Source organism: Camellia sinensis, chromosome 4 (assembly GCF_055761805.1).
Source record: "Camellia sinensis isolate YWXY chromosome 4, ASM5576180v1, whole genome shotgun sequence".
Lineage (NCBI taxonomy): Eukaryota > Viridiplantae > Streptophyta > Magnoliopsida > Ericales > Theaceae > Camellia > Camellia sinensis.
Window position 1 is genome coordinate 153,864,831 of NC_138964.1, and position 17,408 is coordinate 153,882,238.

Consider the following 17,408-nt stretch of genomic DNA (forward strand, 5'->3'; position numbering starts at 1 on the left):
GAGATATTTAATAATCAAATTACTATAGATCAACTCATTAAACACTTGTTTGAGATTAGTTTAGTACTTTCAAAAAAAGCTCAAGTTCAAACGTATTTTGAATTTTATTAATTTTTAAATTAAATTTGAACAATATACATTATAAAAACTTAACTTACTCAAATTCGTTCGTGATCGACAAATTAAATTTAACATATTTTAAAATTTATTACAAATTTAAAGTCAAATTTTAATAATTCACTGACTCGACTTATTTACAAACTCACTGGCGACATAATAGCGGTGGGCCAAGAAACTTTCGTCGTCCACAACATAATTTTAGTGTGATATAGACTTACAAGTCCACAACATAATTTAGTGTGATATCGACTTACAACTCCTACAGGTCCCTTACAAAACATTCCATTGATAGACACTGGTAATAAACTTCACACATAGAGATCAACTTGTTAAGAATTGATATCCCTAATTAAAATGGTGAGACATAAAATACAAATAATAATCAAAATAAAAAATAAACACAAAAAAATTAAGTGGCTTATTTTAAAATAGTATATTACGACTGGTGTGGTTAAATTCTAATGTGAGAAAAATTATAATATAATACAGAGTAATGTGACACTTCAACTATAAATATAGGTCATGTTTGTTTAGGTGGACATGAGCTTTGAATTGGACTAATAGTCTAATAAAATTATTAATCTGATATTTGGTTAAACAATTGAAGTACAGACTAACAATTCATTCGGATATGTTATTCCACATATGATGGACTATTCAATCCCACAGAAGAGGTGGGATATAAATTGGAGGAATAAGCCAACGTCTGAACTATTAGTCCTTTCTTATAATTCTACCTCAATCAAAACATAAGATAGAATACACAATCAAAAAGGATTCGTAATCCTAAAACTATTAGTCATGAGAATGCTAATCCAATTTAATCATGTCCGCCCAAACAAATATGGCCATATAGTATTAAGTAGGAGTAACCATGGATTTGATGACCTGCCTAACCCGCCGGGCCCAACTCAATATTTTTAGGCTTGGGGAGAAAAAATTTAGCCCATAGGATTGGATTGGACTATAATTTTCTATTAGGGATGGCAATTTGAAACCGACTCGACGGGGATCCCCGATCCTGATCTCGATCCCGATTTGAGTGGTTTTTCCTCCAAAAATACCCCCGACGGGGAGAAGACGGTATTTAAAAATCAATCCCCGATCTGTTTCGGGCCGGGGACGATGATCAGTGTTCAATCCTCGGCCCGGCCCCGTCTCCGTCCCCGTCCTCGTCCCTGGCTCCATCCTCGAATCTCCCCAAAACAAAATTACTTTTCTACCCCTTATATATATATATATATATATATACAATAAACCAAACCCTACCTCACACACAACACAAAACCGTGGTCTCTTATCTCTCTCTTTCTTCCTCGTCGTCCCCTACTTCTCTCCTCTCTCTCCACCCATCTCCGATTCCCACTGTCGCCGATTGAAGCACCATCTCTCTCTCTCTCTCTTTATCTCTCGTTCTTTTCCCTCTGCCCCAGATCTGAGCTGTAACGCCCTCGAAATAAACCCATAAATCATACAATCTTGACATGCTTAGACATAAGAGAATAAAGCATAATTTCATTCATCAAATTACTCATTACAAAAATATTACATGTTGACATCAAAAGTAAATGCCCTACGGGCTTACAACTTTCCAAGTCGACACTTGGTTACAAAAAGAGAGTACTAACTCAAAACACAAAATAAGCCCTTGGCTTGATTTACATATAATATACAAAAATAAACAAGAGCCTTCAACTCCCACAACCATCCAAGCTAAGACCTCGGAGGCGGCATAATACCTGAACCTGAAAAATGATGTCCCATATAGGGTGAGTCAACGCTCAGTAAAATCCGGTTTAGGAGTCCATCCCCTATCTTCCCCTAAACCATGGAGTGCATCCCCTATCTCCTTCCACACAACACAATGTATATAAACACATATCATATACATGAGCAGTCAATATATAAATTTGATGTATTATTCCAACCGTCATATTCGATGACATAATCAATTGATTAGTTTTAATTCGCCTAATCATCATGCATTGTCTACAACAATCAAGACTATCCTCCACCGATAGCCCAAAGCAATTTATTTCTAAACAGATAATAAATGCATCAACAGATAATTTGACAACAATTTCATAAGTAAGCAATTAATAAATCCAACTCCACCATTCCCTCTTATAATGAGCCAATTACATTATTTCCAACTCAAGTCCATATTTCCAAACATTCCCAAATTAATTATATAAATTAATTCATACAACAATTTAGGGCTTTCTCCCCCTTTTTCTCTACGATGACCCAAAGGTCCCATATATCATCAACAACATTAATACCATCATTTTAAGACCCAAGATACACATTTATGAGTCAAAATAACCAAACCCCTCTTTATTCATTTTGAAACCCTAACACCCAAAATTACCCAACTTCAACATTACATCAAAATGACCAATAGTTTATGTCAAAGACCATAAAAATGAGTAGTTATCCCTACCTCAAATTTGGAGCTCAAAGGAGAAGATGAAGAAATTTGAAAGTGCTCCAAACCCCAATATTTTCAGATCAAAATGTAGCCCTTAACAAGCTCTACACTTTTTACAAAGGCCCAAGGATTGAAGATCACTCCTACTAGATCAAACCCTAGAGAGAAGTTGGAGTTTTAGAGTGAGGTGCTCTCCAATAGAGGTTTTGAAAAAGTAGGAGAGAGAAAGAAAGTCAAAGAGTGATACAAAATGTCACTTTTCGGACTGATATAAAAGTCGCCCCGTTCGAGCGTGGAACTCCCCGCTCGAGCGTCAGACACAGACTCACGTTTGAGCGTGAAAAGCACCGCTCGAGCATCAATTGCACACTTCCAGAAGTTTTGCAGACCATGGTCTCCGCTCGAGCGTCAGACTCCCCGCTCGAGCAGAGGAACAAAATCGAAAGGGTCCGCTCGAGCGTCAAAACTCCCGCTCGAGCGTACGATGACCTACAGAGAAAATACTGGGAGATGAATATTCACGCTCGAGCGTCAAAATGCTCGCTCGAGCGGATAAGCAACAACAAAGGGCCCACTCGAGTGTCAAAGGCTCTGCTCGAGCGTGAAGGCCAAAATCTGGGCATCAACTTTTGATTTCTAAACACAACCAACCTGTTCCAAACCTGCCCAACACAACCCAAGACTCAAATACAAAAAGTAAAGGATGAAAATGAGAATAAGACAACAACATAACCACAGAACCAAGTCCGGAATACAATAAACAACGGAAGGGAAAATCGGGATCACTATATGAGCAGCGATGAAACAGATTAGCTGCTGCCGGCCGCGATGATCGCACCACCGTCATCTTCTAGTCTGGCATTCGTGTTTGTTTTCGATCTCATCTCGGAACTCTTAGCCATGGCTTCTTCGCGTTTGTTCTCAAGCCACAACTGTTGCTCGGCTCTTTTCTCCAACGTAATATATATACACACTGGTTGTTGTTAATGTTGATGTTGAGGATGATTGTTGATGAAATAGATTTTTTATTGTTGAAACATAATTTTTTTGTTCTGATTTTAAATTTTCTACAGATCTATGATTATGATGATGATGATGAGCAACAGTTGGGATGAAATTTGTTGGTTCTAAAATTTCTTCTGATTTTAAACGTAATATATATACATATAATTTTTTATTTAAAATTTTTCCAAAGCTTAAATTTTTTTGTTGATGTTGATGATGATGAGATGAAATTGAATTTTTTTTTTTGGCCGAGGAATTTGCGGGGTCGGGGAAACCCAATCCCCGTTAGGGGGCGGGGGTGAGGACAGTGATAGGGTCCCCGTCGGGGATCAGGGTCAGGGACGGGGAGATTTTCACCATCAGGGATCGAGGACGGGGAGTGTGATCCCCGGCCCCGTCCCGTCCCTTTGCCATTCCTATTTTCTATCCATTTAATTTTCGAATTGAGTTTGAAATAAAAAGTTTTTGTCCGACTTGACCCGGCCTGTATATTTATAAAATATTTATATTATTTAGTTACAAAATAAATAAAAAATAATAAAATATAAAAAAAGTACATATAGCCCTTTCACACGAAGAAAAAAATAAATTTAAAAACTCATACATTAAGATTTTTTTTTTTTTTTATCAGCATACATTAAGTTAAGGCTTAGGATTAAAGCATTCTTTTGAGGTTGAACTTAAAATAGCTAAATTAGGTTTGATGTTTCGTTGAGTCAAATTTGAAATGACACATACTCTCATTATGGGGTTATTTGATACAGTTTTTAGAAGGTAATTATAACTTATTTTAATTTGAGAGTTTGTACTAAATTGTTTGCTGTAATTTCTACTTATAACTTATTAGGTAGAAATAACTTAAATAAGCTGAAAAAAATGCTTGTTATTTGAAAATTAAGGAATATGTGCTTTTAACTTCTACTTTATAATTATCAATTTTTAATTTAAGAAATCTTCCACCAAACAAGGCCTATATGCGGTAAATTATACTTTACGCCCTTTCACTTTTCATCAAATTTTATTTTTGTCTTTACACATGAAATCATGACAATTAACATCCTACACTTTTGGTCAAAAATCTCACTTTGATCCTTACACATGAAATCATGGCAATTAGCCACCTATACTTTTTTGATCAAATCCTAAGTTCCTACACAAGTGTGAATGTTTTCCTTCTGTTATTTTGTTGTTTAAATATTTAACAAAATCTAGTCATATGATAAGAATATGATTACGAAATGAGAGTAAAAAAGAAAAATCATCCCCATTTTCTACCAATACACATTTTGTCTTAAAATTCATACCAAATTATGATTGTATTAGGCTAAAGCAAAATACAGACTGCAAACGATTAAAAGGATGAATTAAAATTTTGCATAAATTAAAATCATAAAAGTTTGTTTCTACAATAATACAGTCTTCTGTCTATTTCTTTTTTTTTTCTTTTTTTTTGATTTGTTTATTACCTTTTTTGATTTCAAAAGTTCATTTTTTTTTGCCTGTTCGTCTCAATTTTCAATATACGAATATATATATATATATATATATATATATAACTCTCATGTATTTATCACGTAAGATAAAGTATGTATTGATAAGAAATAAAGATAATTTTTCTTTTATTACATTCTTGTTACACACTAAATTCTGTTAAAAATTTAAATAATAAAACAACAAAATAAGGACATTAATACTTATGTAGAGATCAAAATGAAATTTGACTAAAAATATAAAAGATTAACTCTCACAATCTTATATGTAAACAAAAGGGTAAATTACATATACCTCCCTTGAGGTTTGGCTAAATTACAGATATCCCTTGAGGTTTTGGAAATTACAACCTGCTCCCTAAGGTTTGTATTTTCATAACAATTTACCCCCTGAGGTTAAAATTTCATAACAAATTATCTCCTAATTTGTTATGCAAATATAGCATTCAGGGAGAAATTTGTAATTTCTCAAACCTCAGGGGTATTTATAATTTAGTCAAACCTCGAGGGGTATATGTAATTTGCCCTAAACAAAATAAAATTTATTGTAAGGTACAAAACAAAGTGTAATTTGCCCTACTATATAAGTGTCGGTATTCAATCCGATAAATTATTAAATGTGATTGGCAACCCCTTTCTCTCATACACATTTCCTGTGCATTTAATTATGAGTTGCCCACGCCTCATTTTTCCACCGTATTTCCCTATTCACATCATGCACATGCTTGCCTTAACTCTCCAATCTCCAGTCTTCATTCTCTTTGCCAATTGTTTTTCAAAAATCAAATATTTTTATTAATGATATTTTAATTTTTTTTTTAAACTTCTCGAAACAACCTTTTAATGATAATTCTCATAATAACAAAAAATAATCTTTTAATATTTTTTACTACAAATTTTTTACTTTTGAGGACAGAAAAAAAAAAAAAAATTTGTTCCATAAAATCCTTATATAATGTAGTGTTATTTTATATTATATTAAGAAAATAACCTTTTATAGATATCAAAAAAAAAAAAATTAATTGAAAAGGGATAATTTTGATATTATGAAAAAATAATAATATGTTGGTTTTCTCTCCCTCCCAATTCTACTCATTGTTGGAGAGATTCAAAATGAGAATTTTAAGAGAAATTATCCATTTGTTCCAACTTCACCCCTTTTCTCTTCTCCATATAAATCTAAACAGACAATATAAAAAATAAAAAATTTGCAATCACCCAATTCAAATGGACTGTTTATGTTAGTTTGAAAACTCTTCATTTTTATGTTTGTGTGAAACAAAATTTGAAAATTCATAAATAACTTTTTAAAGTAAGTTGTTTTCAATTTTTTTTTTTCCTCCTCAAACAATTTGATAAACAGTTTTTAGTGTTATCCGAAATTTTAAAACACAAAATAAAAACAAAACCAGAGAAGGTATCAATTGAGAAGACATAACAGCTCTAATGCTAATAGGAAAGACTTCCTATAGTAATTCCTTATTACTCACCACACTAATTTTAATCAAATTAAATTTTTTTAATCAAAATCCACAAATTACAAATTAAAGCCAAACCGAAATTTATATGAAGCAAAAGAAACCTATCATGAAAATAAAAATAAAAGTATAGCAAAAGTTACAAAGAAATAAATCAGTTTGTTTGGTTTCAGTTTTCTGAATTCAGTTTTTTGAAAACTGAGTTTTTTGTTTTTTTTTTATTTTTAGTAAATATTTTTAAAATTTTAAGCATTTTTTAATATTTTTTTAGATGCGCTTTACTTAGATGTATCTAAAAAATAAAATATTTCAAAAAATTAATAAATACACAAAAATATAAAAAAATATACTGAACTTTCGTATTTTTTTTTTGTGTTTTTGGTATTTAGTGAATTTTTTAAAGATTTTTTTCACGAAAATTATACTTTTTAAGTGTATTTATGTTAAGTGTGCCTAAAAATTAAAAAAATTGCTTAAAATATTTAAAAAATCAATAAAAACAAAAAAAAAATACGAAAAATAAGAAAGTAAAATTTTCTTTAAAGTGTTTTTAGAAAACCCAAACCAAGCAAAAATATTTTTTAAAATGGCAAAATCACTTGTATAAGAGTCCAAATGAAAGAATATACCCAAAACCGACTAAGGTCATAACAAAGTGGAGAATTTTACTCATTGGGCCATCTCCATTCAAACAGGGACTTTTTCAGAGTGCATACACCAATGTTGAGCCGAACCCATAATTACTATTTTGCCATCTGACAGCCAAACCGCTCCAAGTATTGGGCTGCTACTAGGTCTTCATCACTACTCAATAATGCAATTTGGTGTGGTTAACTTGCATACTTAGTAAACTCAAAATAATAGACAAGTGCTTCAATCCCAACCATGTACTCCAAAGGGGGTAGGGGTAATGAATTGCCTTTTAGCCAGAACATGTGTGGAAATGTTGCTGTTACTAGTCATAACCCAACAAATTCACTTACTGTTTGATAAAAACTTCCTCAATTCTTGCTTTTATTGGTGCTTTGCTTACTAGATTTCCAACCCACATACTGTCTATGACAGAGAGACTGAAAGAAAAACAAAAACAAAAACAGAAAAAAATAGGACAGTTACCCAATTGAATGTAGCCACCCAACTTCTACAAGTACACCAGGCACGACAGTTGTGCGTTTTGTCACGCTAGAAAACATTCGTAAAACAAATTTCAGTATAACAAAATCATCAATCGATGATAGTTCCATTTGAATTCCCACCGAAGGTGTTATATTCATTGTTTTTTGAACACGTGGTGGCTTCTCATCCCTGTTCTTTGGGATTGTTGTCTGAGCGAAAGATTTCATCTGTTCTTAAAAAATTAAAATCTTGGAATGATTCTTTTACTTACCGGTGTGATTGTTGAGTAATTGGATTTATTCTAACCTTTGCATATGTGGTTTTGCCTCACCTTGACATGCGAAAACTGCTAGAAAGTGTCATTAGGAGTGAATAGTTAAGCATTTGGACTCTTTAAGCAAAATTGGATTGTCTTTATTATGCTTACCAAATGGTCCAAAACACACGTATGATTAAAAATTAATCAACAATGTGGTGAGTCATTTGTGGGTTGTTATTGTTAATGATCTCCATAGAGTCCAAAATTGCCTAGAGAATTCTAGATTCTTCTCTATCTCTATCTCTCTAATAATTTTATATATATTTTTTTTGTGTGCCTATTACAAAAGATATGGATATAAAGCTTTGTTCTATAAATGATTAAAAATAAGTTTAGCAAAAGTGAAATACAAAGCAAGGATAAAGTAGCAAGTGAAATGTCTTTCATATAAAGAATAATAAGTACATAAAAGAGAAAACAAAGAAAGAAAAAAGAAAAAAAGAAAGAAAAAGAAAATGAACAGACAGACAAAGAAACAGAGTGCAAAGAATCTTAAATTGTTTATCAAACACTTTGCTCCTCTGCACCTGCCTCTGTTGCTTGGACTGAGACACTGATCATGCCCTGGACATTGCTATGGGGCAGATTGTTCTTAAGAACGTTGCATGGGAGAGAATTCAAAATCTTTCCTCCAAGAGGGCCTTGTGACGGCCACAAATTCTCTCCAAATTTCTCTGTCCCTCTGTATCAAAACGTTTAGAGTCATTGGATCATTTGAGAGTCCCGAGATACAGAAATTTCAAGACATATCTAACATCTGTAGATGTTTTGGGATAAGGGGACAGGAAGATTTGGGGACAGAGAATCATTTGCCTTCTCACTAGTCCTATATGCAGTTTCAACAACACTTACTGATTTATGAGTTTTGCACCCCAAAAATCTGCCAGGCCGGCTTTTTACCCCATTCTCGGTTTTCGCCATTTTACTCATTGTGTCGGTACTCTTTTCATCATAATCAGATGCTTGGATTGTCAACATTGGTTCTCTAGTACCACCACACACAGTCTCTATCTCGAATAGATCAGAACTAGTATCACTCTGAATATCATCACATGGTCCGACACTTCCCAAATTTGATTGAATGTTTTGGACCTTTGGAATGGCATCCCAAGTCAGCACAGACAGTTTCCTCTCCAAGTTCGTCGCTATATTGCCCTTTCTGATTGAATGTGAGCCAAAAACCTCAATTGAGTGTCGTGGTTCTTCTTCTAAGTCTAACTGCTTTTTAACTGTCAAATTTTCCTCCCCTGAATCAAGAATTGGGAATGCGAAATTCTCTCCACCTCTCAGTCCTGATTCTGATTGCTTCGTTCCATCAAACACAACTGGATTCACAGACTGAAGGGATTCTTTTTTCAGCCCTTTCCTATGAGCCTCACTGACGTGAACTGACTTTTTATCCAAACACGGTCCATTACAGCCAAAAAAAAAAGCAAAAATTCTTTTTCCAACAGATTTCTTCTGCTTGTTTCGAGTTGGGTTTTTCAGCAGACTTGGTAACAATGCAGAGCTAATAACACTTGGAGTCCTTGTGTCGTGTCTCTGATCAAACCGGTCTTTTCTCTGGATCATGCTGTTGTCAATTAGTACTTTTTTTGGAGTAGTCTCATGATCAATCCTCATGTTGAAGTACTTGTCAGCACCAAAGACATCAATTTCACCCTCTTCAATCTTAGGCCTTCCAGGGCTTTTAGGGGGCGAAAAGATTTCACTTTCCGCTATTGGATTTTGAATCCCTCTGGTGAGCTTGAGCACAAAGTGCTCTTCTGTGGAGTAGAGGTAAGAAGAAAACGAGGCGACTCGAAGATTGTTGATGTTTTCTTGGATTTCCATGGAGTCTGAAAGGTTGATCACTACTGTACGTAGTGATTACAAGTTGGAGGAAAGCAAAGAGAGGAGGCAAACTAGGAGAGAAGTTTTATTTGGAGAAAGCTGATATAAGGCCTATGACAAGGCGTGTGGGAAGATGAGAAAGCTGAGAAAACCAAATAAAAGGAAAGGAAAAGAAAAGAAAATTGATGGGTAAAAGGTTGAGAACAGGGATGGACCCAATGGGGTGGCTTAGCCCTTCAAAAGTTTCAAAAACCTTATATAGCAGTATTAGTTAAAAATATTTTAAAATTTAGAAAATAATGTGTACAGAATTTTTATATGAAATTATGACAAGAATGATGTGGATGTGACAGTGACGTTGTTGAAAATATAAGTCATCTTGATGGATCTTTTGATTTAAAGTGATAAAATTAAAACTTGACACATCATTCTATATTATGTTTTAGTATAAATTCTTTGCTTATAAATCACTGTTATTTTAAATTATATACAGGTTTGTCCCCTAAAATTTTGTTAAAAAATTTAATACATGTCTGTCCCCTAATATTAATGTTCTTGAAATTAAAATTCTGGGTCCGTCCTTGAGTTGAGAAGATCACAACCACAAAACTAACTACAAAGGAGACTAGTGAATAGCAAAGAGACTTAAAAATATCTTAAAGATGAGACATGTGCTTGAATAAGTTGAACGAATAACTAATTTGAGAGGCTTTTTTTTGTCTGCAATGCTAATGACTGCTTGGGAATTGTCCTATAGGTAGACTACCTGTGGGATTACCAAGTTGTAAGGTTTGTTAATGCCTACATGTTTGGGGATTATTGACAATTTATCAACATTTTATAGCCTCACTACATGGGATGTCTCATTTCTTTTCAAAACTAGTATAGTGATTCCCTTATACTAATTATACTAACACATCTAGAAAAATTACGTAAGAAAATACCTGATGCAGTTGAGACTTATTTCAAGTGTAATCCTATAAAAGTTGAATCTGCACCGCATATCACTATTTCTAGGTAAGTTTTTGGGTAAATTTTCTAAATACTACTAATGACAGAGGATTGCTACCGATACATAAAATATTGTGTGGCTCATATTTATCTTAGGTGTGGCCTAGACCACAATAAATTCAAATCTAACCATACACTTTATAACTTTAACCATAACCAACCAACCAACCAACCAAATTAAGCCTTGTGTCCCATTCAAGTGAGATTGGTTATATAAATCCTTTATCGTCATTCTAGTCTATCAAAGACTATATGCGCATATTTATACTAGGATTCATGTTCATTAGGAATCTGACAAGGATTTTTACGTGTTAGTTGTTAGGCTACCTAACACAACCCTACTCGTTATCTGGGCTTGGAACCAACTGTGTAAAAGATTAAACACTAAGCATGGCACATGCGGAATTTTCCCAAATATTTATGTTTGTATAACATTCAAAATAACATTAAAATCTGTTTACAGAACTTGGCAGGGGCATACTACCAGCCCAGAAACATGAAATAAAAAACGTGGGAAAAAAAGAGAGATAGAGAAAAGTTAAAAATATAAAATAAAATAAATTATTAGTAAAAACTAAAAAAGGATCATAATATCATAATTAAACTATCAAATTAGCTTAATTTATAACTACTACAGAACTACCTGGGCCAATAACTCAGCAAGAAAAAACTGCAGAAGCTGTTACCTTTGATTCGCTAATTTTCCACAGCCAGAAAATATAAATGACCAAAAAAACCGTTTGGACTTGAGTCAGAATCTGTGAGAACGTGAATTTGTTCCCCCCCGGCAACCCAGTACTGTTTAACTGCAAACAATACCTTCTCAGGGACAAGAAGATTATCTTCATGATCCACCATTTTGGTGTTCCACCTCATACCCAACACAACACTTTTCACCTTGACTATCATGTCCACTTGGTCACAGAATATAACTGCACCATCAGGTCATAGAATCTGATCCATTTCTAGAAGAATGTCCTCCGCACTATGCCTGCATGGATTATGCACAGAAGCGAGAAACTTGAGTTGTAAGTTTTTTAATCAAATATCATATGTCATATTATTCATTTCAAACTCTTTTCAAAACTCATAACCAAACAAATTTTCTACACTCAAATCATAATTCCAAAACTAACAAACTCAAAATACAACTCTATTCTGAAATCATAATTCTAAAACTCTACCAAACACTACCTATGATACTTCTAGAGCAATTTTCTTTCAACAATTAAACATCCAATGAAATATATTTTTTTTTTCCAAATAAATCATGTTTTAACTAACTACGCATTTCTATAAGCATTATGTTCCATTTGTTATGTTTTTTCATGCCAAACAGCCACTCTACTTAGTTTCTTAGTTCATTATGTTTGATTTTTTTTTTTTTTTTTCTCACAAGGAAACCTTTAAGGTTTATATTGGGAAATATTTTTGAGATCACTTTAAATCGCTAAATTCATTGTTTTGGAACGAAAATGTAACAGGTTTCAGAACGTGCATTCCAAAACGTAAATACCTATGGACTTACATGTTTGAGAATGATGCAGGGTTCCACAAGGCTGAAGATGTAAGTGTTGAGTGCGCACACTATCATCTCCTCCATCTTCAAGACATGAATCTTGATTTCCACCTTCCTAAATGTGTAACTTATTCACTTGTGCAGAGTATTCTAATCCAATTAATTTTCGATCAGTTCGCCTTCAAATCGGACAGCGAGATTTCACCCTCATTCCAGAGAGATGTTGATCAGTAATTCTGCAAAGAATTACTACACTTAGTCAAGATATAAAGTAAGAGAATGTTGGGATTACACCGGGACCTTAGGCTATAAAAGTAAAAACCTGGATCCTTATATAGCATTGAGGCCTTTTTCCAGGAAGTGAAATCCCTAATAGAACTCCCCAGTTAAGCGTGCTTAGGCTGGAGTAGTTTTGGGATGGGTGGCCCATTGGGAAGAACAAATCCGTACGGGCGTGGCCCAAAGTGGACAATATCGATGGCATGTGAAGGGTTGGGGCGTTACACTTTGTGGCGTGATAAATAGCTTTCTTCAAGACGATATTTGCCCCCATCGATCAGAGTTTGCTAATAGGTTTCAGCAAACCTTCTCCTGGATCTGAAATTCTACAGATAGCAATCCTGGAGAATTCCAAAATTTCTTAGGAGCAAAACTAATATAAAAATAGAGATAGGGGAGAGAATGAGAGATCATAAAATTTGCTAGACAAACTTGTTATTTATAGATTTCATAGGGGTACTTTTGAAAAATCACAACTTTTCAGGTTTAACAGTTAATAATCTGTTAATTAACAGTCATGTCTTAAGCAAACATGTCTGCTACTATTTGAATTTCACAATCAGAAAAATGAAAAAGTTATGGTGTGTCTCACCCATACTAAGTAATCTGTGTACTACCATACGATCACGATCATACAGAACTCCATCCTGGATCCTTATTCACCCCAGTTCCTTTCATCGCGTATCTGATCTTCAGGACTTCTTCCCACTGACCCACATCGGCCCAGATGTTTGACAAGGAAACATAAGCTCCGGCATCACACGGCTCCAATTCAAAAACCTTTTCAGCTACTAGCCTTCCAAGCTCAATATCCCCATGCATTTTGCAAGCAGCGAGCAGCGTTCCCCAAACCAAAGCATCAGGTTTGATGGGCATGTTGTTAATAAAACTTTCAGCCTCCTTCAATCTTCCAGCCCGACCAAGAAGATCAACCACACACGCATAATGTCGGTAACCAGGCTCAATTCCATAGTCTTTGACCATTGAATTTAGATGAAAATAGCCTTCTTCAACCAAACCATTATGGCTACAAGCAGATAGAACACCAATAAAAGTCACTGAATCGGGTTTGATTCCCGATTCCCTCATCAATTCATAGACTCTTAATGCCTGTGCACCTTTTCCATGTTGAGCATAGCTCACAATCATTGCTGTCCAACTGATCAGATCAGGTATCTTAATCTGTCCGAATGCTTTTTGGCAATCATCAATGCTTCCACATTTTGAATACATCATAACGAGTGAACTACCGACAGAGACTTCTGATTCTAAGCCCATTTTCATGATGTGGGCATGCAATTGGGTACCAATGCCAAGTCTATTTAAAAGAGAGACAGCCCCAAGAACAGATGATAATGTGAAGGAGTCAACTTCAAAGTCAGCCATCTGCATTTCACGGAATAGTAGTAATGCCTCTTCAATGCGCTCATTTTGGGCATACCCGGAAACCAAGGAAGAGCACGAGACTTGATCCTTTATAGGCATCGTGTCAAACACCCTCCTTGCCATATCTAGAGCACCACATTTCGAGTACATATTCACTAGTGCACCGCAAACAAGTATTTGCTTTCCAACTCCTCCACGAAGAGCATATCCATGCACTAGCTTACCAGTTTTCAGAGAAGGAATAGCAGAACATGCAGTCAAAACAGCTGTCAAAGTCGTTTCATCAGGCACAATTTCCTCAAACAGCATCTCTTGAAACAACTGCAAGGATTGATCTGCATGACCATGCTCTGCGAAACCGGCAATCATTGAGGCCCATGAAACATTATCTTTCTTCACAATTTGCTGAAAAACTTCATAAGATTCCACCAAACTGCCACACTTGGAGTACATTGTGAAAAGTGAACTCCCAACAGAAACATCAAAGACCAACCCAGCTTTAACAGTGTAGCAGTGGATTTGTCTCCCCAAATATAAAGAATTTACAATACTTAAGACACTAGAGCTACAAAACTTATTTGGTCTGAGACCCTCTTGAAACATTCTATGGAACATATCAATTGCCTTTCCAGAATTCTCATGCTGAGCAAAAGCAGATATCATAACAGCCCATACATTTAAGTGCTTTAAATCTTCCGTCCCTTTAAACACCATCTCAGACAAATCAATCTCTCCGATCTTTGAGTACACACGCATCAATGAAGCCTTTACGGCTGAATCTGAGTAAAACCCAGTTTTAAAAATCCAGCAATGGATCTGGATTGCCTCTTTAACCATAGTTGGGTCAGCACAAGCAGTAAGCACACTAGTAACCGTGTAGTTATTTATCTCCTGCCTCATTTTTCTCATTTCTTTGAAGAATTGGAGGGCAGAAATAGAATCACCCTTCTGAACAAAACCAGAAATCATAGCAGTCCAAGAAACTACACTGCGGACTGGCATCCGCAAAAATTCCTTTACAGCCTCGTGCATATCTCCACATTTAGCATACAAATCAACAATAGCAGTCCCCACAAAAACATCTCTTCCCGCACCACGCTTAATCACCCACCCTTGAACCCGTTTACCCAGCTCAAACTCTTCAAGTGTAGCACAAGCAGTTAAAATACTAGAAAATGTAAAACTATTTGGCATTAAAAACCCACGACACATTTGGCAAAAAAGATCCAAAGCAATCTGGTTCTCCTTATTCTTAACAGCCCCAGAAATTATAGCATTCCAACAAACCACATTCTCACACAAAACATCGTAAAACACCTTAAAAGCATCCTCCAAGCTACAGTATTTTGCAAACAAATCTATCATTCCAGCCCGTACATAACCATTAGAAAAGAACCCATTTTTCACTGCAAGCGAGTAAATTTGTTTTCCACAAAAAGGAGATTGCAAAGCATTACAAGCCGAAATAACACTCCCATAAGTGAACTCATTGGGTTCAAAACCAAATGAACGCAGCCTGCAAAACAATCTCCACGAATACTCAAACATTGAATTCTGATTGAAACCTGAAATCATGATATTCCAAGAAACTGTATTTGGGTGAGGAATTTGATCGAACAATCTAAGTGCATAAACCATGTGAGCAGATTTACAGTAACAATCGACCAAAGAATTTGCCACAAACACATCGGAATGAAAGATATTAGTCTTGTGGAAGTGGGTATGTAAGACTTTGGTGTCTCTGACAGAGCACTTTCTTGAATTGACCCAGTGATTGAAGAAGAGAACAGGGTTCGAAGGAGAGAGTTTTGGGTCATGTATGTCATGAAAGATTGATGGGTTTTCAGATACAGCGAGGGACGATACGAGTTTGCGGCCAAAATCTGAGAATTTAGTGTGGCGATTTGGATTGGTGAGAGAACCCATTTGGGTGTTTTATGAAGAAAAGGAAAGAGAAAGTTAGGGAGAGTGGTTTTGAATAGCGCGGGAAAGTGAAAGCAACGGCAATAACGGGAAGGTCGACGAGAGCGAGGATACGGTGTGGAAGCCTCCATGATATCACGCGTGGACTTTCGCTTTTCGCCACGTTTGATACTCATGCAACTATTGGTTGCGACAAATTAAGAAGGGTAAATCACACTAACCTTTTTGAAATTTAAAAAATATATGTAATAAATTTTACAGTTTTGACAAAGGCTCTCTTTGAAAATAACCTATTTTAATTGAGTTTTTAATTTTTTAATCATTTTAGTCTGATTAAAAAAAATATGTTTTATATGATAGTTGCCTTTTTTGGGGGAGAAAATTACAGCACAATGAAAATAAGAACAAAAAAAAATATAAAAATATATGAAGTGTAAGTGATTTTGTGATGGGATGTCAGTTAATGTTGTTGGGGTTGCACCTCTCCATGTTTGTGTAAAAAAAAAAAAAAATTATTGTCTCACTAGGATGTAATTCTTCCTCTTTTTTTTTTAGTTAATTTTATGATTGTGAAATAAAAAGTAAAACGATTATGATTTAGATTTAGATGTGATATTTTGTCTTATTAACTATTTAAACTCAAATCACACTTCCCTAACATGGCAATAATTATATGGACTTCCATTCGAAGAAGTTTAAAGAGATTCAAAATTAATACAAATGATATGAAAATACGAAAATACATAAGGTCAAATATGTATTTTAATGTAAAAGAGATAATGGTAATCTTTTTTTTATTCATACGATTAATGATCTTTTGTTTGGGGTATACAATATAAGTTCACTTTTTATTATTTTTGGGTCACATCACATTTCTATTTTTTTACATATCTTTTCGTAAAAAATAAAAAAGTCTACTTATTTAAAATGTTTGAGAATTCTAGGGTAATTTATCAGGATTATTGTATTTTTTTTCAAATTTCAAAATTGAATTAATACATTTATATATATATATATATATTTATTAGTGCGCTTGTGTTCAATTGTCAAGATGGCCGAGCTGGTCTAAGGCGCCAGTTTCAGGTACTGGTCCGAAAGGGCATGGGTTCGAATCCCATTCTTGACATATTTTTATTTCTTCAAATTTAGGGTAAATTACACTGACACCCCCGAAAATTTATATTTATTATAGTTCTTCCCCTCATTTTTTGAAAATTACATTTCTCCCGAAAATTTATATTTATTGAAAATTACATTTCCCTCGAAAAATTATTTTTGTTATAGTTCTTCCTCTCATTTTTTGAAAATTACATTTCTCCCGAAGGTTTAAAGTTTCATTACAGATTCTCCCTTAGCAATTTAATTTTTTAAAATACCAATTTTGCCCTCATTGGGTAAATTACATTGACACCCCTCACATTTTAAAAATTACAATTCCCTCTCTAAGGTTTAAAGTAGCATTATCAATTGCCCCCTCAGTTAGTATTAGTAGGAAAAA

General features: G+C 34.5%; 2 protein-coding genes and 1 non-coding gene across 4 annotated transcripts; 1 reads left to right on the plus strand and 2 right to left on the minus strand.

Annotated features, from left to right (window-relative positions):
- Nucleotides 1-8,709: 8,709 nt before the first annotated feature.
- Nucleotides 8,710-9,792, minus strand: LOC114270757 (protein PHYTOCHROME KINASE SUBSTRATE 3-like). Its single transcript, XM_082923747.1, has one exon. The coding sequence runs from the start codon at nucleotides 9,790-9,792 to the stop codon at nucleotides 8,710-8,712; it is 1,083 nt and encodes a 360-aa protein (XP_082779873.1).
- Nucleotides 9,793-11,208: 1,416 nt separating this feature from the next.
- Nucleotides 11,209-16,045, minus strand: OTP87 (pentatricopeptide (PPR) repeat-containing protein). Of its 2 annotated transcripts, XM_082866588.1 has the most exons (4): nucleotides 13,194-16,044; nucleotides 12,645-12,942; nucleotides 12,332-12,558; nucleotides 11,209-11,794 (listed from the first exon to the last, which is right to left on the minus strand). In XM_082866588.1, the coding sequence occupies exon 1, from the start codon at nucleotides 15,911-15,913 to the stop codon at nucleotides 13,232-13,234; it is 2,682 nt and encodes an 893-aa protein (XP_082722714.1). In that variant the 5' UTR covers nucleotides 15,914-16,044; the 3' UTR covers nucleotides 11,209-11,794; nucleotides 12,332-12,558; nucleotides 12,645-12,942; nucleotides 13,194-13,231. The 2 variants fall into 2 exon arrangements, with proteins under 2 accessions (XP_082722714.1, XP_082722715.1); XM_082866589.1 differs by lacking the exon at nucleotides 12,645-12,942 and having other exon boundaries at nucleotides 13,194-16,045.
- Nucleotides 16,046-16,955: 910 nt separating this feature from the next.
- Nucleotides 16,956-17,036, plus strand: TRNAL-CAG (transfer RNA leucine (anticodon CAG)). The gene has a single exon. It is a non-coding gene; the product is annotated as a tRNA-Leu (tRNA).
- Nucleotides 17,037-17,408: the final 372 nt, after the last annotated feature.

Coding starts and splice junctions, on each gene's coding strand:
- LOC114270757 (XM_082923747.1), bottom strand. CDS start 9,792: ATGGAAATCCAAGAAAACATCAACAATCTTCGAGTCGCCTCGTTTTCT.
- OTP87 (XM_082866589.1), bottom strand. CDS start 15,913: ATGGGTTCTCTCACCAATCCAAATCGCCACACTAAATTCTCAGATTTT.